This window comes from Macaca nemestrina, chromosome 4, assembly GCF_043159975.1.
Source record: "Macaca nemestrina isolate mMacNem1 chromosome 4, mMacNem.hap1, whole genome shotgun sequence".
Classification (NCBI taxonomy): Eukaryota; Metazoa; Chordata; class Mammalia; order Primates; family Cercopithecidae; genus Macaca; species Macaca nemestrina.
In genome coordinates this window covers 185,667,467-185,691,444 of record NC_092128.1, presented here as the reverse complement: position 1 = coordinate 185,691,444, position 23,978 = coordinate 185,667,467, and the positions used below count along the sequence as shown (strand labels likewise).

Here is a 23,978-nt window from a genome sequence, read left to right as displayed (position 1 = left end):
TGAAGAGAAATGAAGAAATTTATATTCAGTTCAGAGGAATTATACATTTGAGAAGAAGCAGGAAATTCCATTTAAGTCAAGTCCACCACAATGTGACACGGCTTTAAGGCGGCCGGTTCCAGCGGATGAGTCTTTTAACTGAAGAAGCAGAAAACAGCTTGGAGGGCACAGTGGCTCACGCTTGTAATCCCAGCACTTTGGGGGCCAAGGCGTGTCGATCGCCTGGGGTCAGGAGTTCGAGACCAGCCTGGCCAACATGGCGAAACCCCATCTCTACTAAAAATACAAAAATTAGCCGGACATGGTGGCGGGCGCCTATAATCCCAGCTACTTGGGAGGCTGAGACAGAAGTGTCCTGTCTTTCGGGGGCGGAGGCTGCAGTGAGCCAAGATTGCGTCACTTTAGCCTGGGCCAAAGAGCGAAACTCTGTCTCAAACAACCACAACAACAACAAAACGAAACAACTCACAGCAGCTCATGTACAGCAGAAGCAGCTGTGTGTGTATGTGATCACAGGTATGAATGTATCTGCACGTGCCTGGGTGCTTACACGTGTGCACGTGTGCATGTATATGTGACATCCTGACACGCCTGTGTGATTTCACGTGTGTATCTGTGAGTGCACGGACACCTCTGTGTGTGTGTACACGTGCATGTGCACATGTAGATGGCAGCATCTGCCTCTGGCCCAGGCCCTGTGCACTGGGTGTCGGACCACGCTCCTGGCCGCCCTCCCCACCTGGCTAGCTTCTGGCAGCCGTGCAGGGCTGGGACTGACCTTCTGAGAAGCTGGGCACACACTTCCCCAGTGGCCTGCCACATGAGACGTTCAGCTCCCGGCCCTCTCCTCAAAAGGATTTTCCCTCTCTGTCCTCCAAGCCTCCTGAAATGTCTGGGCTTTCGCATCTTTGGGTTAAGGCTCTGCTGCCCTTGCGGTGTCTCTGGAACTCAGACTCCCTGGGGCTCAGCACAGCTGCAGCATCCCGGCCACCTCCCGCTAAAGCACACCCGCTGGAGAGTGGGGAGCCATCAGCCAGAAGTGTCCGGGGAGGATGAGCCCGAAGCCAGGTGGAGTTCAGGAGGAGGACAGCCTGTCTGGACACGGCTGCCTCCTGGAGTGGGGGTATGAGCTGCATGAGGCGGGAGGAGGGCAGCCAGGAGGACTGAGGAGAGGTCCCCTCCCTTACCCTCCACAACTCCTAGACTGCTCCTCCTTCCCTACTCCTTAGAAAGGGGAGCTCCCCCAATCCCATTTCTGCAGTCCTAGGTCTCTGGTGCTAGAAATAAGTACAACTGGTAACAACCGGTTTTACCCGCAGAAGCACCAGTAATTCTGGTCTGTGCCGTGAGCCTGAGCTCGGTGGGTCAAGAGTGGTGTCCTCTGCCAGGCCATCTATGTGCATTCACTGAGGGCCTTATGGGAAGATACCTTCCCTCTGAGAAGTGAGCATTTTGGAGAATTCCGCAGCTAGAACAGGCTAGAGGGGAAGGTCCTATGGGCCATGTCCTTCAGAGGTCTTCAACTCACCTGCCACTTGGAGGTAAAACAGGAACACTTTTCTTTTGGCTTGATGGTTATTTTCCAGGGTCAGTTATCCAAAGACACACAGGGTTACTATTCATCTTGTTGTGGGAGACATAATTCTCTGTAAGAGTTTTGAGAGTTACGGCATGGCCTCTTCGACTTGCCTGTTTGCACTTTCAGGGAAGAGCATGGAAGGAGCTGGCACTGGCTTCCGGGTGGGGCGTAGGAGATGGGGGAGGCTGAGGAAAAGCCCAGGCGCTGGAGAGAGGAGGAGAGGTGGGAGGCACCTGCTGTCCGCGGGCATCTGCACGCTCCCCCTGTAGTGATTGCGTGACTTTTTGCATCTGTAAAGGTGGGTGGTGACTCCGCAGCAAGCCTTTTTTGCATGTTTGGCTCAAACCCCTACCCATGTTTGGAGAATTCCCTGTGACACGGGGCTTGGTGGAGAGCTGAGCCAGCCTCCCAGTGCAGAATTATGGAAATGCAAACACTCGCTGTGGTGGGTTGAATTGTGTCCGCCAGAAAGATCTGTTCACAACCTACTCCCTGGAACTTGTGAATGGGACCTTATTGAGAAAAAGGTCGTTGGCAGATATAATCCATTAGGGATCTGGAGATGAGCCCATCCTGGATTTAGGTTGGGCCCTAAATTCAAAGAGAGGCATCTTTATAAGACCTAGCAGAGAGAGACTGGTGACGTGGAGCCATCCTGGGAGAACGTCACCACGTGAAGACACAGGCGGAGGTTAGAGTGATGCAGCATTCCAAGCTCAGTAACGGCAAGGATTGCTGGGAGCCGCAAGAGTCTAAGAGAGAGGCACGGAACCAGGGCCCCTCAGAGCATCCAGAAGGAGCCAGCCCTGCTCATGCCTTGATTTCTGACTTCTGGCCTGCAGAGCTGCGGGAGAGTCAGTTTTTGTTGCTTAAGCCTCCCAGTCTGTGATGCTTTGTGCGGCAGCCTCAGGGCACTCACAGCCTCCCTTTATGGGGCCTGCCTTGCAGCTAGACCGTGGGTGCATGGTCTGGCTGTGTCTAGATTTTGAACCTGTAGCCAGCGACATGGAGAAGTGCCTGATATCTGCATAAGTGGTTGTGGAGCCTCCGGGGGGCCTAGGTCCAGAGCGAGGAGTACAGGGGAGCTGGTGCTGCATCCGGGGCTCAGAGACGGCAGCAGAGGCATCCGCACAGCATCAGCTCTGCACGGGATTTGGGGAATTGCTGCTGCTGCACAACCTCCAAGCCCTGTTCCCAAGCCCTCCTGGGGATCCAGGGAGCTTCCCAAAATCCTTCAGGGAAAAACTGCTTTTCTGTTGAAAGCAGCCACGATCAGTTTCTGTTGCTTGCAGCTTCAGCTTTCTAACCTGAGTTACCAAGGAATCCTCATGGAGTGCCTGGTGCTCTTCAGCCAGGTGTGCAGGGAGGTGACCCGTCCCAGAAGGGCAGGTAGCAGGCAGTGAGAGTAGCCTGGCCAGGACCCTGGGTGCCAGTCTCAGCTTTATTTATTTTTCTAATTTGCTGAGTGAACTTGAGGTTACCTAACCTCTCTGTGGCTTCCTCATTGACAACGGGGAAAATGAAACCGTCTTGAAGATCCAGTGACCACATACATTTTTAGAAATGTCCACACACTTTGAAAAGTATAAATCTGACTATGTAAATCATGTTTCAGGAGAATCACTTGAACCCAGGAAGTGGAGGTTGCATATTGAGCCAAGATTGCGCCACTGCACTCCAACATGGGCAACAGAGCAAGACTCTGTCTCAAAAAAAAAAGAAAGAAAAGCGACGATGACATTCAGTCAATCAGCCAGATATTTTTTTTTGGTGATGCTGTAACCCTTAATGGCCTCCTGTCTGGATTCTGTTTATTTAGTTCCTAAGTTGGTAAACGTGGTGCATGTTAATCATTAACCTTTGCCTTGTCATTGACAAAGAGTTCACTTGTCAGGCTGTGAGTTGAACATAGAATTGTGAGGCCTGTGGAATTTAAGCATTGACCTTGGTATTACGGATGAGGACAAAAAGGATGGGAGACTTGAAGTTGTTTTCTTCCCAGAATTTGAGCTTTTTGATCATTGAATCAGGACTTGAATTGATACTCCTCGGCTCACTAGTCATTTTTCTGCTTTCCTTTGGTGGTGACTGGAGGCTGTAGTAGGCTGTTCTTCTGTTGCTATAAAGAGATACCCGAGGCTGGGCAATTTATAAGGAAAAGAGCTTTGATTGGCTCCCAGTTCTGTTGGCTTTACAGGAAGTCTGGTGCTGGCATCTGCTTGGCTCTTGGGGAGGCCTCGAGAAGCCTCCAATCATGGTGGAAGGCGACAGGGAAGTGGGAGGGTAGAGAGCTGCCACGTGCTTTTAAACAACCAGATCTTGCGAGAGCTCACAATCTCAAGGAGAGCATCAAGCCGTTCAGGAGGCATCTGCCCTGCTGACCCAAACATCTCCCACCAACCCCACCTCCAACATTGCCAATGACATTTCAGCGTGAGACGTGGAGGGGACGCACATCCAGACTGTATCAGAAACCAAGAGGTAACAACTTAATAGACAGATTCCAAAAAATGGTGACCCACAGGGTGCAGATCAGTGTGCAGAGAATGTCTTCATTTACACACAAAAAGACACAGACAAGACACTGGGCAGAGGTTCTCAGAGGGGCTAAGTGTGGGGGGCTTCGTGTGTTCATTTTTACTCTTTGGGGCTGAAAGAATGCTTTATACCATGAGATGTGCTTCTTTTAAAATAGAAATTGGCCGGGCGCGGTGGCTCAAGCCTGTAATCCCAGCACTTTGGGAGGCCGAGGCGGGCGGATCACAAGGTCAGGAGATCGAGACCACAGTGAAACCCCGTCTCTACTAAAAATACAAAAAAAATTAGCCGGGCGCGGTGGCGGGCGCCTGTAGTCCCAGCTACTCAGGAGGCTGAGGCAGGAGAATGGCGGGAACCCGGGAGGCGGAGCTTGCAGTGAGCCGAGATCGCGCCACTGCACTCCAGCCTGGGCAACAGCGTGAGACTCCGTCTCAAAAAAAAAAAAAAAATAATAATAATAATAAAATAGAAATAAAATGCTTAGTTAGTCACTGTGCGAGCCTTTGTTAACATCAAAGGTAATTTTCAAGTATTTCAGAAAGAAAAGACATTCGTATTTACCTTCAGCACTGAACTCCTCCCTGTTCCAAGTGGTTAATTTGAATAGAGGTTAAAGGACAGAGAAGCAAAAAGGAAACAGAAACGTCACTCACATTCCACGCGTTTCTCTAGCACAGCCAAGTGATTCGCAACTTCAGCTTTCAGTTCATTGATTTTGAATGCTCTAGGAACGAAAAAGAAAAGAGGGAGGAAATATGACCCTTAAAATTCTCAGAGTCAAAACACGTTAAGCAAACATCTACTGAGTTCCCGCTATGGGCATGGGCAAGGCCTCTAGGTAGGCTGGCGAGGGGCTGGGTGCCAATATGCCAGGACTTGCTTTTCAGAAATCATCATGTCCCATGGGGAGGAAAGAATCACCAAATTATCATGAGGTGTATTTTCCGAGCTAGTGGGCATATTTACTTCCTCAGGCCTGAGCAGAGGACCCAGATTCTCTGGGGAGAACTCGTGGCCCTCTCTCTGCTTATGTGGTTAAGAGGGTCCAGTCCTCGCACCCTCCCCCGATGGGCACAGACACCTTCGGAGGACCTGTTGTGCTCTCTGGAGGCTCCAACCTAGTCAGTTAAAGAATTTGAAGGGGCCGGGCGCGGTGGCTCAAGCCTGTAATCCTAGCACTTTGGGAGGCCGAGATGGGCCGATCACAAGGTCAGGAGATCGAGACCATCCTGGCTAACCCAGTGAAACCCCATCTCTACGGAAAAAAAATACAAAAAACTAGCCGGGCGAGGTGGCGGGCGCCTATAGTCCCAGCTACTCGGGAGGCTGAGGCAGGAGAATGGCGTGTACCCGGGAGGCGGAGCTTGCAGTGAGCCGAGATCTGGCCATTGCACTCCAGTTTGGGCGACAGAGCGAGACTCCATCTCAAAAAAAAAAAAAAAAAAAAAAAAAAAAAGAATTTGAAGGGTTGTTTTTTTTTTTTTTTTTTTGAGACAGAGTTTCACTCTGTTGCCCAGGCTGGAGTGCAGTGGTGTGATTTCGGCTCACCGCAACCTCCACCTCCCGGGTTCAAGTGATTCTCCTGCCTCAGCCTCCCGGGTAGCTGGCATTACAGGCATATGCCATCAAGCCTGGCTAATTTTGTATTTTTCATAGAGACGGCGGCTTCTCCATGTTGGTCAGGCTGGTCTCAAACTCCAGACCTCAGGTGATCCGCCCGCCTCCGCCTCCCAAAGTGCTGGGATTACAGACGTGAGCCACTGCGCCCAGCCAATTCGAAGGTTTTTAAAAAATCCTAGCCGTCTGCCCTTTTCACCATTTTGATTAACCTGGGCAGTAAGATACCGCAGAGAAAACCACAGAGAAGTCAGTCTGAGAAATGGAAAATAGGGTATCCAGGTCAGGATTGCTGGGATGACTCCGATGAAAAGGAAGTCCCCTAACTAAGCGAGGAAGCTTATATCCCAATGGAGCCAATTCTTATAGATTGTTCTATGATCCCAGAAGAGCCGATGGAGAACATTCTCGACCATACGAGCTCACATTCTAATGCGCCCACTCAACACGGTCTTTGGTCTAAGGCGAGTGTTTCCTGGGCCCCATTCAAGCTGGCTTAGTTACAGAAGCCACAGAAGGCTTCCGCCGTGCGGGCAGCTCCTCCAGGCAGGTGAGACAGCCGCGCTTGCCGGCCAAGGCCAGCCTCAGAGCCCGGGGCCTGCCCTCGCTCTTAGAGAAAGATGCGCGCATCTCTGGCTGGTTGTAAGTTTAGAAGACTCTGTACCTTGAGAACTGCTCTGCGACCTGCGCCAGCACGCTCTGGATTAATTCTTCTCTCTCTACAAACCAAAGAAGAAAGACAGATGGAACACGGACAAGAGGAAAAGACGCATAGGCCATTGCGGCCCGAATCCCACGTGCTGGGGGGCGGAGGCCGCGACCGAGGAGCTGCCCGTTACCTGGAGGGACGTGCTGGCCTTCCTGGCAGCAGTCCTGGGGCTCTCTGGGCCTGGGCTCTACCTGTCCACTTTCAAATGCTCCTTCCCTCTGGGGCTGCTCCAGGCCCACAACCCGTCTGTCCCTCAGTGGTCTCTCAGCAGACTGGCCAGGGCTTGTGGTTCTCTTGTCCTCAGCACCAGCTATAAAAAGCAGGCAGGCCTGGGTTTCTCAATATGGGAAGTTTCCTCTTAGTGCCCAGGTCTATTTTATGGGGGCAATTACTGGGACAAAGTGAGTTCAAGGCACGTCTCAATTCAGAACACGGTGTTCTCACGGCGGGTCTGCAGAGGGGAGGCAGGCCCCGGTCCAACGAGTTGCTCCCTTTGTCGCCTGGCCTGTAAAACTGGGCTGGGTGGCCGGCTTTACAAGGTCCAGGTCCCAGGCTAAATGGAACCTGCCTGTCTTCCTGTTTCCTGACCAGGCCCAATGCCAGATACCTCATAGGAAGGTGTAAATGCTCACAGCGCTGTCCTTGTCATCAAGGCGACATTCTAAGGAAGGGAGCGGTCTCTACCTGGCTCCAGCCATCCTCCGGCTCATGCCCCAGGACACCGAGAGCCCACACCAGGCTTAGTCATAAGTTCACAACATCTTCTATGTTGATTTGATGTCTAACCTTCCACTATAAACAAAACAAATAAAACCAAAGCTGCGCCGGGCGCGGTGGCTCAGGCCTGTTATCCCAGCACTTTGGGAGGCCAAGGCAGGCAGATCACCTGAGGTCAAGACTTCGAGACCAGCCTGACCAACATGGAGAAACCCCGTCTCTACTAAAAAAATACAAAATTAGCCAGGCATGGTGGCACATGCCTGTAATCCCAGGTACTCGGGAGGCTGAGGCAGGAGAATCACTTGAACCTGGGAGGCAGAGGTTGCGGTGAGCCGAGATTGTGCCATTGCACTCCAGCCTGGTGAACGAGAGTGAAACTCCGTCTCAAAAGAAAATGAAAAAAACAAAACCAAAGCTGCCCAAACAAACAAAAAATTCAAGAATCCAACTTGGCAATGGGGCTCAGAAGCTAAAAATGTTCACAAGCACTGACCCAGGGTTCCATTTCTAGGAAATCATCATGCATGTACACAAAAGATGTTCATCACACTGTTATTTAACACAGAGAAAACTGTAACAACCTGCACGCCCACCCGATGGAGATTCGTTAAATAAATGATGAGAAAACTCTATCTTTAGACATACATCTGGAATGATATTTTGCTATTAGAAATAATATTTTGAAAAATGTTCATGTCTGTTGTTAAAGTACCAAAAAAAAAAAAAAAAGGTTTTGAAGCACTAATAGGGATCCTGCTTTTGAAAACATATTGGGAGGGTATACTCCAAAATAATAATAGTAGTCATCTTTGGTTATAAGTTTTATATACATTTTATTTAAAAAGTTTGCTTCCCTCTATCTTATGCATTTTCCCTTTTTTTCTTATGCATTTTCTATAATTAACATATATTAATTTCATTTAAAAAATTAAAAGAAACTAATCAGTTTAACTTTGCAACACCTCATTACTTCACCTGTCAAATGAGAGGGTAGACCAGATGATCCTAGATTCCCTCTGGCTTTAGCATTCTATGACTTGATAAGAAGAAGAAAAATGATGTTTTATTATATCTCTTGAAGCTACAAACGTAAAAATGTCAGCCAGAAAATTTTCGTACAGCCATAGGTTGAACTGGTGCAAGCTCGAGGCCCTCACCTGAAGAAAGTCCCACATCTGCTAGTGGGGGAAGGTGGCTCCTATCAACAAGAATCATCATAGGTTTTACAGGCCACTTGGTGAACTCAGCAGGGGTTTAGATCACTTAGGAATTCTTTGGAAAAGGTAGTGTATCACATAACCTTTGAGAATGAATGATCTCAGAGTCTTGAGATAAATTTAGAAGTCCATCAAATGATGAATATTTATAAACCACTTCACCCAACAGCAGCAGAGCGCTACATTCATTTCAGGCGCCTACAGAGCATGTACCAAGATAGACCATATCCTGGGCTATAAAGGAAATCTCACCCAATCTAAAGGAACTGAAGCCACACAGAGTATGTTCTCTGACCACAAGAGGATCAAAGTAGAAATCAATAACAGAAAGATAGTAGAAAAATCTCCAAACACGTGGAAACTTAACAACATACTTCTAAATAACTTAAGGGTCAAAGAGGAAGTCTCAAGGGAAAATTAAAAAGACATCAAACTCAATAAAAATGAAAATACAACACAAAATTTAGCTGTGGGACACAACTAAAGCAATGCTGAGAGGGAAATTTATAGCATTATGGGCTTCCATTAGAAGAGAGGAAAAATCTCAACTCAATAAGCCAAGATCCCACCATGAGAACCCAGGAAAAGAAGAGCAAAGTAAACCCACAATGATAGCAAAGAAAGGAAGGAGGGAAATCACAAAGATAGGGGAATAGAAATCCCGGTAACAGAAAACAGAAAAACAATGCAGCAAATCAACAAAACAGAGCTAGGTATTTGAAAATAATAAATTGTCAAACTTCTAGCAAGACTGACAAAGAAACAATGAGAGGGAAGACACAGATTGTCAATATCAGGAATGAAAGAGGGAACATCACTACAGACCCTGCAGACATCAAAGGATAATAAGGGAACACTACAAATGCCTCTACACACATTACTCTGACATCCTTCAATAAAATGGACCAACTCCTAGAGAAGCATGAAGTACTACAACTCATTCAATATCAAAGAGGTAATTTAAACAACTTATAGCAAAAGTCAATTTGTAATTTAAAAACTCCCCAAGACGAAATGTCCAGGCCAAGATGGTTCTAAACATTTATAGAGAATTCTGCCAAATGTTTAAAAAGTCAACATGATTCTAACAATATCTTCAAGAAAACAGAAGAGGAGGGAACACTACCATTCTTTTTTTTTTTTTTTTTGAGATGGAGTCTCACTCTGTCGCCTAAGCTGGAGTGCAGTGGTGTGATCCTGGCTCACTGCAGCCTCCGCCTCCTGAGCTCAAACAATTCTCCTGCCTCAGCCTCCTGAGTAGCTGGGATTATAGGTGCAGGCCACCAAGCCTGGCTAATTTTTTGCATTTTTAGTAGAGCCAGGGTTTTACTATGTTAGCCAGGCTGGTCTTGAACTCCTGGCCTCAAGTGACTTGCCTGTCTCGGCCTCCCAAAGTGCTGGGATTACAGGCGTGAGCCACTGCACCTGGGCCCCATTCATTTTATGAAGTTAGTATTACCCTGATACCAAATGCAGACAAGGAACAACAACAAAAAATTACATGCCAACATCCCTCATGAATCTAGATACAAAAATCACTAATGAAATAGCAAGTAGAATTCAGTAATATGTAAAAATAATTGCACATCGGCCGGGCGTGGTGGCTCAAGCCTGTAATCCCAGCACTTTGGGAGGCCGAGATGGGTGGATCACAAGGTCAGGAGATAGAGACCATCCTGGCTAACATGGTGAAACCCCATCTCTACTAAAAAATACAAAAACTAGCCGGGCGAGGTGACGGGCGCCTGTAGTCCCAGCTACTTGGGAGGCTGAGGCAGGAGAATGGCGTGAACCCGGGAGGCGGAGCTTGCAGTGAGCTGAGATCCGGCCACTGCACTCCAGCCTGGGCGACAGAGCAAGACTCCGTCTCAAAAAAAAAAAAAAAAAAAAAAAAAAAATAATAATAATAATTGCACATCAAGATTGAGTGGGGTTTATTCCAGGGATATAAGGTTGGTTCAACAGTTGGAAAGCAATCAATGTAATGTCCAATCAACAGGCTAAAGAATAAAAATCATATGATCATGTCAACTAATTCATAAAAAAATCTGACAAAATTCAACCCATGTTCATGAGAAAACGCATACAATTAGGAATGGAGAAGAACTTCTTCAAATTGATTAAAAGCATCAACCATAACCTTACAGCCAACATCATACAGTTGTTCCTTGGTGTCCCTGAGGGATTGGTTCCAGGACCCCCCACAAGGATGCCAAAATCCAAGGATGCTCAAATTCCTTATATAAAATGGTGTAGTATTTGCATATAACCTATGCACATCCTCCTGTACATGCTACATCATCTCTAGATTACTTAGAATACCTAATACAATATAAATGTTATGTAAAGAGTTGCTGTACTGTATTGTTTACCTATTTGTATTGTTTTTCTTGTTTTTAAAATATTTCTGATTGGTGATTGGTTAGATATATGGATATGGAACACACAGATACAGAGGAGCCGATCGTACTTAATGGTGAAAGACTGACTGGTTGGTGTCTAAGACTGTCACAAGGCAAGGTCGTCTGCTCTCACTACTGCTAATTAACACAGTGCGGGGAGTCCTAGCCAGTGCAATAGGCAAGAGAAGGAAATAAAAGGCAAACAGATTAGAAAGGAAGAAAGAAAACTGTCCCTGTTTGCCAATGACATGTTGTCTACAGAGAAAACCCCAAGGAATCTACAAACAACAACAACAAAACACAACCCTCCTAGAACTAAAAAGAGAGTTTAGCAAGTTTGCAGGGTGGAAAACATACAACATTCAATTGTATTTACAACAATTGTATATTCTAGCAATGACCATGTAGGCACTGAAATTATAAATAAAACACCAGCCACGCATAGTGGTGCATGCCTGTAATCCCAGCACTTTGGGAGGTCGAGGTAGGAGGATTGCTTGAGCCCAGGAGTCTGAGACCAGCCTGGGGAACAAAGAGAGATCTCCAACTCTACAAAAACACAAAAACAAAAAACAAAACAAACAAACCACCACCACCAACAACAACAAAATAGCCAGGCATGGTGGCATGTGCCTGTGGTTCCAGCTACTCAGGAGGCTGAGGTGGGAGGATTGCTTGAGCTCGGGAGGTTGAGGCTGCAGTGAGCTATGATAACACCACTGCACTCTAGCCTCAAGGACAAAGACCCTGTCTCAAAAACAAACAACCAAACAAACACCAGTACCATTTACAGTCACTCAAAAATGCCCCAGGTGTAAAACTGACAATATGCAGAAGTTGTATGTTGAAAACTACAAAACATTCATGAAAGAAATAAAAGAAGATATAAACAAATGGCAAGACTGACCATGTTAATGGGTTGGAAGACTCAATACAGTAAATTCTCCCCACATTGGTAAACAGGTTTTACAAAATTCCCATTGAAAGGCTAGCAAGACCTTTTTTTTTTTTTTGTAGAAATAGAGATTATTCTAACATTTAGATAGAAAGGCAAAGGACTCACAAGAATAAAAACAATTTTGAAAAACAACAGATAAAACGAGAGGAGTCAGCCTATCTTATTTTGAGACTTAGGATATAATTTCAGGAATCAAGACTGTGAGGTATTGGCAGAAAGACAGACAGGTAGAGCGATGGGAAGAAACAGAGGGCCTATGACCATGTCCATACAAATACGCCCAACTGATTTTTGACCCAGATGTAGAGCAATTCAACAGAGAAAAGAGAGCTTTCAATAAATAGTGTTGGAAAAATTAGCTATCCGCAGGCCAACAAAAAAAGAAAAAGAGCCTTGACCTAGAATTCAGTTTATATAAAAATCAATGCAAAATGGACCACAGATGTAAAGTATAAAAGTACAAAACGTTTAGAGAGAAAATAGGAGAAATCTTCAGGGTCTTCAGTAAGGTGGGGAGTTCTTAGACTTGACAGCAAAAACACAAACCAGAAAAAGAAAAATTGATAGCCTGGACTTCATCAAAATTAAAATTTTTGCTCAGAGAGATATCCTGGTAAGAGGATGACAAGACAAGCTACGGTCTGGGAGAAAATATTTGCAAGACACGTATCTGACAAAGACTTTGCATATAGCATATATAAAGAATGGTCAAAACTCAATGGTAGAAAACAAAACCAGCCAATTTTTTTGAAAGCAGGCAAGAGATGAGCAGACGGGGACTGGAGAAAGGCACAGATGGAAAGAAACCCATGAAAAGATGCTGAGCACCACTCGGCCGTTAGGAAATGCCAGTTACAACCACAGTGAGACACCACTGCACACCTATCAAAACGGCTAGGATACAAAATAGGGCCAACCCCCAACGCTAGAAAGGATGTGGAAACACGGCTCACTCACTCGTGGCTGGTGGGAATGAAAAATGGTACAGTCATTCTGAAAACAGTCTGGTAGGTTCTACAGAAAAAAAAAAAAAAAAAAAAAAAACAACTAAAGATGCAAGAACCAGGGCAGAGAGATGATGTACACAGAGAACTGATGTTCACACAAAGGCCTGTCCACATGTTCACGGTGGATGTATTTGTAGTAGCCGCAAACGGAAACAATGCAGGTGCCTTTCAAGGGAGAATGGATGGACAAACCGTGGTCTATCCATACCGCAGAGTATGACTCAGAAAGAAGGGAATGAACTACGAATACAGGCGACAACCCGGATGGATGCCAGGGGGTTGTGCTGGGTGGAAGGCGCCAATCCCAAAGTCACCTGCTGCATGATTGCATGTGTAGAACATTACGGAAATGACAACATCATACAAATAGAGACCAGAGGCCAGGCGCGGTGGCTCATGCCTGTGATCCCAGCACTATGGGAGGCTGAGGCAGGGGGATCACCTGAGGTCAGGAGTTGGAGACCAGCCTGACCAACATGGAGAAACCCCATCTCTACTAAAAATACAAAATTAGCCAGGCATGGTGGTGCGTGCCTGTAATCACACCTACTCGGGAGACTCGGGCAGAGGTTGCAGAGTGAGCCGAGATTGTGCCATTGTACTGCAGCCTGGGCAACAAGAGCGAAACTCTGTCTCAAAAAAAAAAAAAAAAAAAAGAGAGACCTCTTGGTTGCCAGGGGACAGGGATCCAGTGGGGAATGGAAGGGAAGCGGTGTGGTTATTAAAGACCAGCAGGCAGGATCCTCGTGGGGACGCCAGGTTCTGGATCTGGACTGTGTCACGGTCAACGCCAGGCTGTGACATTGTGCTAGAGTTTTGCAAGATGTCACCACTGGGAGAAACTGGGCAATAAATGGGCTCTGTCTGTATGCATCCTTACAACGGCATGTGAATCTATCCTTGCTTCAAAATAAGAAACGTATAGACATAATGGAATAAAAGTTAAGGAAGAGTTTTCCTTTGGACTTTGGAGATGGAACCCTTTGAGCATGACAGGACTTGTGTGACTACATCTAATTTCCAGCACAAGCAGCCGTCATGTTTCACGCCACTCTGTCCACACCTTCTCTCTGCCCAGTTCAGTGCCGGGGCAGATGCTGGTATCCTGGTCTGTCACAGTCACACCTCGGCCAGTGTGCCACCCAGGCCAGCATGTCAGCTATTCTCAGGAAGGGTACAGACACGAACCTGCGCTCCCAGCGAGAACACTCTGGGGGCACTGCCCAGGTGGTGGTACTTACACCAGTGGAATACATGGGACTCAGCACAGTGGGCTCACGGAACCGCCTCTTTAGATAATGCAAAATCTGCATTCTTTCGCTGGGGGAAAGAAGCAAAACCGCCAGTGTGCACAAAGGCCAACCACACCCACGCATCCACAAACAGAGCCCTGATCAGGAAGTGGGTGCCTCCCCTCCTGACCCTAGAATCATTGGAATTCCTGCTGTGGCCACAGTTTCCTCCCAGGGGAGCTCAGAACTTAAAACAACTGTGATTTCATGCGTGTCGAGTGCTCAGGACAGCGCCAGCCCAGCCCTGGCCACATAAGCCTGCCTGCCTCTGCGATTGCTGTTGGCGTTGTTAGTATTTCCGCATCACGGAGGCTCGCTGAAGGCCCCAGGTTCCCTCTGACCTCCCTTTCCTGCTTCCACCACCTTCCCTGGGGTATCATCATCCTTGGGGTGACAGGGTGCGCTCCGGGCACCACCTCCAGGCTATGAAGGGGTGAATCCCACCCACACCACCTGAATGTGGCCCTTACCCCCTCTAGCACCTCCAGAATCCTCAGAGAGCCTGAAATGGCTGGATTTTGGGGGCAACGAACAGTCATTGCAAATGTTCATCCTTCCCAACCTTCATGGCAAAATCACCTCGTGTCAGCCAAATTTGATATTATGTATGACACCTCCCTCATTTTCCTAAATGCTGCAGGATGTATGATGAATTTTAAAAATTAAAGCATATTCAAGTCATTTCACGTTGATAATGTCTTAATAGTTTTAAGAAAACCTAGCAATGGCCTGGGATGCTGGTAATTCACAGGTGGACATGACAGGCGTCTTTAGGGTCCCTCTGGACCTGGAAGTTTTTAAGCAAATGGGGAGACTGCAAATAAGCCCCCGAGGGAGGGGGAGTCAGCATTAACTCTCGCTGATCCATGTGATGGAAACTGAGGGAGAGCAAGCTGATATTCACAGGCAACTCACACGTCCTCCAAAGGAAACTGTCCCCGAGAACAACCAATAGAATATCTAAAAGTGCCCCAGAGTCTGCCTGCTAGAGAGGATTTCAAGGGTGCTGCTCCAAGCTGATGAGGATTTACTTCTAGATACCAACGACTTTAATAAAGGCAGAATATTTGACTACACCAAGGATCAATTAGTCGTAATGACAGTTTTAGGTAGGTTCCTCTTCAGCCTCAACTCCTGGCTGCTTCTTGCCTGCACACACCTGGACTCATTGAAATGAGCTCACCTGGGTGCTGCATCCTGCTGACCTCCTCACTTGATAAGCACAGGCAGGGAATGCTGGGCGGGGCTGGCAGAATTGTTTGCGTGTAATAGGAGACTTTAGGTTTGTTCCAGGGCAATCCTGGAGCCCGGCAGAGTCCGGGTCCTGTTTTTAGATGCTGCCGGATCAGGAGCCTGCAGAGTCCGGGTCCTGTTTTTAGATGCTGCCGGATCAGGTTAGCTTTGGGCCATTGGTTTGCAACAGAGGGGCCCAGGCCCTGCCCACAGAACCAAGGGTACTGGAATGCAGCAAACCTCTAGAGGGACCCAGGAGGGGCCTATGGGCTACCAGCCTCATTCCCGGGCAGGATGCAGCCATGCGGGTGGCAGGACGGACACCCTGCCCCATGGTGTTCACACGGCTGCCCCTGTGTTCACGAATGTCCAGGGCAGGGGCGGCCCCCGCCCCACGCGATGCCCAGAAGCCATCGCCTGACTTCACCTTGGTCTGAGTGGACAGTTCAAGCCTCTGCCTCGCCCACTTCTTCCAGGAATTGTTTAATTGTTTCAGGCAAATCCTGAGTCTACCCGGCGCAGAATGACATGAAATTTGATTTCACTGATCGCTAGCACAGCCTGACCTATAATTCTGAATCTAAAAATTAGTGTAACACAATAAGCTAATTTGATTGACCAGCCAGCTGATTTGCCAATCTCTTTTTTATCTTGTGCGGAAGAGAATACTAACAGCAACAGCGGTTCTTCCGTCCTCCATGCACCTGAGCTGACGGGAATGCGTACTTTTCTCCCCTAGGCAAATGAATGCACACATGGCCCCAGCCATAGAACACGCTGGCCCCCAGATCCATGCATTGAGGGAGGTGACCTAGGAACCTCAGCATGGGCAGTAGCATCCCAAGCGTCTGACCTGCAAGAATAGAGTGAATGATACATCACAAGGGCATGTGCGTGTGGCCTGGGAGCTCGTGCGCGATCCATTCCATTGCCCTCAATCGTAGCCACTGCATGACATCACTGGGCTTAGATTTGCATGCTATTAATATGATGCAATGAGCCATGTTTCACCTTGTTAGTCCTGACCTGGAGCAACAGGGCGAGGTGCTGAGCACCCTCCAGTGAATATATATATACTTAGCAGACACTTCCCAAGCATTAGAAAAAATACCTCTGCTGGCCGGGTGCGGTGGCTCACGCCTGTAATCCCAGCGCTTCGGGAGGCTGAGGTGGGTGATCATGAGGTCAGGAGTTCAAGACCATCCTGGCCAACATGGTGAAACCCCGTCTCTACTAAAAATACAAAAATTAGCTGGGCATGGTGGTGTGTGCCTGTAATCCCAGATACTTAGGAGGCTGAGGCAGGAAAATCGCTTGAACCAGGGAGTTGGAGGTTGTAGTGAGCCGAGATTGTGCCACTGCACTCCAGCCTGGTGACAGAGCAAGATTCCGTCTCAAAAAAAAAAAAAAAAAGAAAAGAAAAGAAAAGAAAAATACCTCTGCTATCCTTTCAGAAAAGGGTAAAGGGGTATCTTATTTTTTATTTTTGCATTGGGGAAAATAATTCACATTACTTGGCCCCAGAGAGATAAGCACTCTAGACGTCCTGAAGATTGTGGTGGGGGTGGGGGCAGGGTGCCTTTATTTCTGCTCTTGTCCAACCTCTGATCCCTGAGAGCCAAGGCTCTTTGGAGGAAGGGCTGGCAGGCTTCCCTGTCAGTGAGGGGTGGGATGTCACTGTCCTTCTTCCTGGGAAGCAAACTCATCTCCTGTTCCACTTTTGCTCTCTCCTGACCCCTGCAACCGCCCTTGAACCACCCAACTGGTTGAGGATGTTGTCACTCAGGGTACGGTCACTGGCAATTCACTGTTTATGGACATCATAAAACAGACATTCAGATCAAGGACGACATTTCCTTTATAGCCCAGGAACACAATAAAGTTATATGATTAACAGTGACCTTAAAGGCACAAGAGCCTTTCCTGTGGCCTGTCCTGCCTGCCAAGGGATTGCATAAGTCTATCAGCAGCCAGAGGACTATCCCAGATCACTGGCGTTCCAGCCACTCAGCTATGACGAAGAAAGCAAAATCGACCGAAGACCCTGGTGGCCAAACGTGAAGTTTTGGAGAGTGTCTGCCTTGTCGTTTCAGGTTCACCTCAGGGGCAGGCATTGAATCGAGTTTTTTCCCTTTCGTTTTCGGAGAGGGGAATTTCATGTTTTGCATCGTTTACATTGACTGGGTGCAATTTCTCCCTCTGCCCTCCTCTGTTCCTGAGGATTAGTTTGCAGGCAGAAAAATGCCTGTGAAGCTGGCAGCATCTGGGGCAGCTAGCATGCATTTCCCTTTCTGGAAGGAGCTGTTACTATGCTCTGGTGCTGTTCTAGGTGGTCCATGCATGTTAGCTCAATCCTTTTTTTTTTTTTGAGAGGGAGTTTCACTCTTGTTACCCAGGCAGGAGCGCAATGGCGCAATCTCAGCTCGCTGCCACCTCCGCCTCCCAGGTTCAAGCAATTCTCCTGCCTCAGTCTCCCGAGAAGCTAGGATAACAGGCACGCGCCACCACGCCGAGCTAATTTTGTATTTTTAGACATAGGGTTTCTCCATGTTGGCCAGGCTGGTCTTGAACACCCGACTTCAGGTTATCTGCCCGCCTCAGCCTCCCAAAGTGCTGGGATTACAGGCATGAGCCACTGCGCCCGGCCAGCTCAATCCTTCTTATAAGCTGCAGGGGCTGTGTGACACCAAGAGAGGCCAAGTCATGACATCGTCAAGCCCGACCTGCCCTACTCCACCATGCTCCTATTTACGGCTGCAAAGAGGGGACAGGGCTGGCTGCACTTATTTTCCCTTCAGAAAACCCCAGAGATACCTATTTTTTTTTTTTTTTTTCTGTGTGGCTTCTTGCTCATAGTGGGGTGAACTCCCTCCCTCCCTTCCTCCCTCCCTCCCTCCCTTCCTCCCTTCCTTCCTTCCTTTTGATGGAGTTTTGCTCTTGTTGCCCAGGCTAGAGTGCAATGGCCTGATCTCGGCTCACCGCAACCTCGGCCTCCTGGGTTCAAGTGATTCTCCTGCCTCAGCCTCCCAAGTAGCTGGGATTACAGGCATGCACCACCACGCCCGGCTAATATGTATTTTTAGTAGAGACAGGGTTTCTCCGTGTTGGTCAGGCTGGTCTCGAACTCCCAACCTCAAGTGATCTGCCCGCCTTGGCCTCCCAAAGTGCTGGGATTACAGGCGTGGGCTACTGCGCCTGGCAGAGGGGTGAACTTCTAAGGGAGGGTGTGGGTATGAATACCCAAATGGATGCTGCCGGGGGAATTTGAATTTGGGAGCCACCAGCTGATTGTACACACTGCTGGGACTTTGTCCATTATCTGACAGCCTGTGCGTGTGTCACTGTAACCTGATAATCCTATGGGAAAGTTTAATTATGCTGAAGCCAAAGGAAATCAACTCCGGCTCATCGTGTCTGGGGCTTTGACTCTGTGCCAGATGATCCCACAGACTAGTTCCAGGAAGGATTCTGTCAGGATAATCTGTGATCCAATAAACTAATTGATTACGGTACAAATGACAGAATGTTTGTAAAGACTGAGTCATTTTTGCAAACCAAAGGTTTTACTACATCTGTGGACTTTAACGGGTTGTACGCAGCAGCAACATTTGTAGCAAGAGAAATGAAAAAGAACCAACTGATCACTGTAATAGCAAGACTGGAAGCAACACAAACATCCATCAGTAGGACACACAATAGCAGCACGATGATGCTATAAAAGAATGAAGAGGCCGGGCGCGGTGGCTCAAGCCTGTAATCCCAGCACTTTGGGAGGCCGAGACAGGTGGATCACGAGGTCAGGAGTTCGAGACCATCCTGGCGAACACGGTAAAACCCCGTCTCTACTAAAAAATACAAAAAAACTAGCCGGGCGAGGTGGCGGGCGCCTGTAGTCCCGGCTACTCGGGAGGCTGAGGCAGGAGAATGGCGTAAAAACCCGGGAGGCGGAGCTTGCAGTGAGCTGAGATCCGGCCACTGCACTCCACCCTGGGCGACACAGCGAGACTCCGTCTCAAAAAAAAAAAAAGAATGAGGGAATATTCCTTTTTCTTTTTTATTTTTGAGACGGACTCTCACTCTGTCACCCAGGCTGGAGGGCAGTGGTGCCATCTCGGCTCACTGCAACCTCTGGCTCCCAGGTTCAAGGGATTCTCCTGCCTCATCCTCCTGAGTAGCTGGGATTACAGGTGCCCGCCACCACGCCCGGCTAATTTTTTAAAAAATTAGAAGAGACAGGATTTAGAAAAATTTAGAAGAGACAGGATTTCACCACGTTGGCCAGGCTGGTCTCGAACTCCTGACCTCAGTTGATCCACCCACCTCGGCCTCCCAAAGTGCTGGGATTTCAGGTGTGAGCCACTGCACCTGGCCTCGAATGGAATAATATTCTATCTCTTGCTATAGAGTGACCTTATAATGCAGATGGCTAAAACTTAAGCAGAAAGTTCCAGGTGGAAGTGTCAGATGACAGAGTTTTAGGTTGTCAGAGAGGATGGAAATGGAAAGGAGAGTTCCCAAAGGAGGAAGCCATGGTGGTGGGACCCAAATTCTGTTTAACTACCCTGTTCGTTGGTGGATCCCTGAATGACGCATGTTTGTGGGCCTAGTGTGTCAGAGGTTTCAGCTCCCACTGTGGACGAGACAAAGTTTGGAGTTTACGTTTAGTCCAGTGAGAGGGACTTGATAAACACCTCAGGCTTCCTACTGAAACCACAGAAGGGTCACTCTAGAGATCTACCCGAACAAAGCATAAAACTGGGCTGCACGAGGTTCAGGCGATCAGTCAGTAATGTAATTGACTGCTAGAGCAAAATTAACACTCTTCAGAGGATGATAACAAAATCTAGTGTCTCTACGAGGTATTATTCATAATATTAGTCTACAATAAGAAATAGACATGCAAAGAAACAGAGAAATGTGACCCATGGCCATGGAAAATCATCCATCAGACACCTGGACACATGCCAGCTCAGATGCCAAAATGAGCAAACAAAGACTTTAACATAGCAATTGCAAGTACGTCCAAATACCTAAACAAAAAAGGTGTCAGTAAATAGTAGACAGATGGGAGTCTCCAGACAGAAATCTATGAATAAGAGTCAAGTGGAAATTTTAGAATTTTAAAATATAATATCCTAAATTAAAAAAACTTCATGGATCAGCTTACAGCAGTTTGGAGTCAGCAGAAGAGTCAGGGAAATCAAGGACAGATCAATAGAAATTACCCAATTTGAAGGGCAAAGAAAAAAAAGATTATAAAAAGCCACAAAGCCGCAGTCACCTGAAAGATAGCAAACTTTCTAACATACAGGTCATTAGTGAGAAAGAATGGTGCTTATAACACATAATGGCTGAAAATTTTGCAAATTTGCCAAAAACGCAAATTCACAGTTCACGGAAGCTCAATGAACATGAAGAAGAATAAATAGGAAGAAAATGAGACTGTAGCACATCACAGTCCAACTGCTGAAGATAAAGGAAAGAAATCAACAGCTTGAAAACAGCCAGAGGCCTGGGCGCGGTGGCTCACACCTATAATCCTAGCACTTTGGGAGGCCGAGGTGGGTGGATCACCTGAGGTCAAGAGTTCGAGACCAGCCTGGCCAACAAGGTGATACCTTGTCTCTACTAAAAATTAGTCAGGCATGGTGGCAGGCACCTACAATCCCAGCTACTTGGGAGGCTCAGGCAGGAGAATCTGGGGGCGGAGGCTGCAGTGAGCTGAGATCGCACCACTGCACTCCAGCCTGGGCAACAGAGCAAAAGCTCCATCTCCAAAACAAAACAAAACAAAACAAAACAAAGCAAAGCAAAAACCAAAGAAAGCAGCCAGAGAAAAAAGACACACTTCATACAGGGGAATAATGATCAAATTAAGCTGACTTCTCATCAGAAACAATGGAGGCCAGAAAGAAAGTGAGCGAATATCTTTAAGCTTCTTAAAGAAAACAAAGAAACTGTGAATGCAGAATTCTACACCCTGAAAACCCATCCTTCAAAATGAAGGCAAAATAAAAGCATGTTCCCTGCCCAGGCACGGTGGCTCACGCCTGAAATCCCAGCACTTTGGGAGGCCAAGGCGGGTGGATCACCTGAGGTCAGGAGTTCAAGACAAGCCTGGCCAACATGGTGAAACCCCATCTCTACCAAAAATACAAAAAGTAGCCGGCATGGTGGTGGGTGCCTGCAATCCCAGCTACTTGGGAGGCTGAGGCGGGAGAATTGCTTGAACCCAGGAGACAGAGGTTGCAGTGAGCTGATTGCGTACTCCAGCCTGGGCGACAGAGCAAGACTCTGTTTTTTTTTTTTTTTTTTTTAAAAAGGCATGTTCCAATGAGCAAAAGCTGAGAGAATTAGTTACTAGCAGATACACACTGCAAGAAACATTAAAAGAAAAAAGAAATGCTTTAGAGTGAAAGGATATAATACAAGTTGGAAGTTGAGAAGAAATAAAAACCTCGGAAATGGCAAATATATAGGCAACTATTAACAAACTATCTTGAAGTTTATTTTCATAATTTCTTCAGAAAACAACTAGCCGTTTAAATAAGAAATTATAGGCCAGGCACGGTGGCTCAAGCCTGTAATTCCAGCACGTTGGGAGGCTGAGGCGGGTAGGTCACTTGAGGTCAGGAGTTTGAGATCAGCCTGGCCAAGATGATGAAACCCCGTCTCTACTAAAAATACAAAAAATTAGCCGGGCGACGTGGCACGCATCTGTAATCCCAGCTACTTGGGAGGCTGAGGCAGGAGAATTGCTGGAACCCAGGAGGTTGAAGGTTGCAGTGAACTGAGATCGCACTACTACACTCCAGCCTGGGCAACAGAGTGAGACTCTTTCTCAAAAAAAAAAAAAAAAAAAAAAAAAAAGAAATTATAATATTGTATTATGGGGCTTAAAATGTATGCAGATATAAAACATATGACACGATAGCTCAAAGGTGGTGGGAGAGGCGAGTAAGTAGACTTTGATAGTTGCAGTGTCCTTATTTTTTACCTGAGGTGGTACAGTGTTAATTCTAAATGGATTGTGAAAAGTTCAGGATGATTAAAAATGGGCAAAAGATCTGAACGGACACCTCAAAGAAGACATGTAGATGGCAAACAAGCATATGAGAAGATCTCATCATGATATGTCACTAGGGAATTGCAAATTAAAACAAGAAGAAGATACTTGCAATACACCTATCAAGAGTGGTGAAAATCCAAGACACTGAAACACAAAAGCTGGGAGGATGTGGAGGAGCAGGAACACTCGTTCATTGCTGCTGGGGGTGCAAAATGGCCCAGTCACTTTGGAAGACTGTTTGGCAGCTTCTTACAAAACTAAACATGCTCTTACCAAAAGATCTAGCAATTGTGCTTCTTGGTGTTTATCCAAATGTGTTAAAATCTTATGTGCGCACAAAAACTTGCGCAAGAATACTTATGGCAGCTTTATTCACAATTGCTCAAACCTGAAGCAACCAAGATGCTCTTCAATAGGTGAAGAGCAAATACACTGTGATACACACAGACCATGGAATAGCCTTCAATGCTAAGATGCCAGGAAAAGGCATAAAAGAATCTTAAAGACATATTAGTAAGTGAAAGAAAACCTGAAAAGGCTGTATTCTGTATGATTCCAACTATATGACATTCTGGAAAAGGCCGAACTATGGAGACAGTAAAAAGATCTGGGGCTTGCGGTGGGGAGGGATGAATAGTTGGAGCACAGGAGGTTTTGAAGGCAGTGAACCTATTCTGTCTGACACTGGGATGGGAGACACGGGTCATCATATATTTGTCCAAACACAGGGAATGTACAACCCTGACAGTGAACTCTGAGGTGGACTATAGACTTTGGCTGATAAGGATATGTCAATGTTGGTTCACTGATTGTAACCAATGTACAATCTTTTTTTTTTTTTTTTTGGAGACAGAGTCTCTCTCTGTCACCCAGGATGGAGTGCAGTGGTGCAATCTTGGCTCACTGCAACCTCCACCTTCCGGATTCAAGCGATTTCCCTGCCAAGTAGCTGGCATTACAGGTGTGTGCCATGACGCCTGGCTAATTTTTGTGTTTTTAGTAGAGACCAGGTTTCGCCATGTTGGCCAGACTGGTCTTGAACTCCTGACCTCAAGTGATCTGCCCGCTTTGGCCTCCTAAAGTGCTGTGATTACAGGCGTGAGCCACTGTGCCCAGCCGTAACCAATGTACAATCTGACGCAGGACGTTGACGGTGGCAGAGGCTGAATGTCTGTGTGTGGGGTGAACATGTGGGAGCTCCGCACTTTTCACTCAATTTTGCCGTGAATCTAAAAAACAAAGTCTATCAATTATTAAAAAAAAAAAAAGTAAAGATGCATATTGTAATACTTACAACAGCCAAGTGAAAATAATGCAAAAAGAGACAGCTAAAGAGTCAGTAGAAGGAATAAAATGGAAAACGAAAATTTACTCAGTTCACCCAGGAGAAGGCAGAAAAGGAGGGACAGAGAAACAAAACCCAAGATCAAGGAACAGCAGATAGCAACATGGTAGCGCTAACCCCAATCATATCAACAAATACGTGGGTGCGCTCACTGCCTGGGTGCAATACACCATGTAACACACCTGCATGTGACACATTTAGATCTGACTGTAAAATAAAAGTTGGAATTTAAAAAAAAGTTTTAAAAAATTTACAAAAAGTACATACATTTCCCATGGTCAAGATGATGTTT

General features: G+C 46.9%; 1 protein-coding gene across 4 annotated transcripts in view; it reads right to left on the bottom strand.

Annotated features, from left to right (window-relative positions):
• LOC105472577 (phosphodiesterase 9A) overlaps positions 1–23,978 on the bottom strand; it is a 118,344-nt gene that overhangs the window by 36,482 nt on the left and 57,884 nt on the right. For 2 of the 4 annotated variants that reach the window (XM_071095760.1, XM_024790024.2), the window contains exon 2: positions 4,771–4,841. In XM_071095760.1, coding sequence (XP_070951861.1) covers positions 4,771–4,772 — 2 coding nt within the window. In that variant the 5' untranslated portion in view covers positions 4,773–4,841. Of the gene's footprint in view, positions 1–4,770; positions 4,842–6,398; positions 6,454–6,573; positions 6,754–23,978 lie in introns of all 4 variants that reach the window. The other 2 variants (XM_011725950.2, XM_011725951.2) reach the window with 2 other exon arrangements.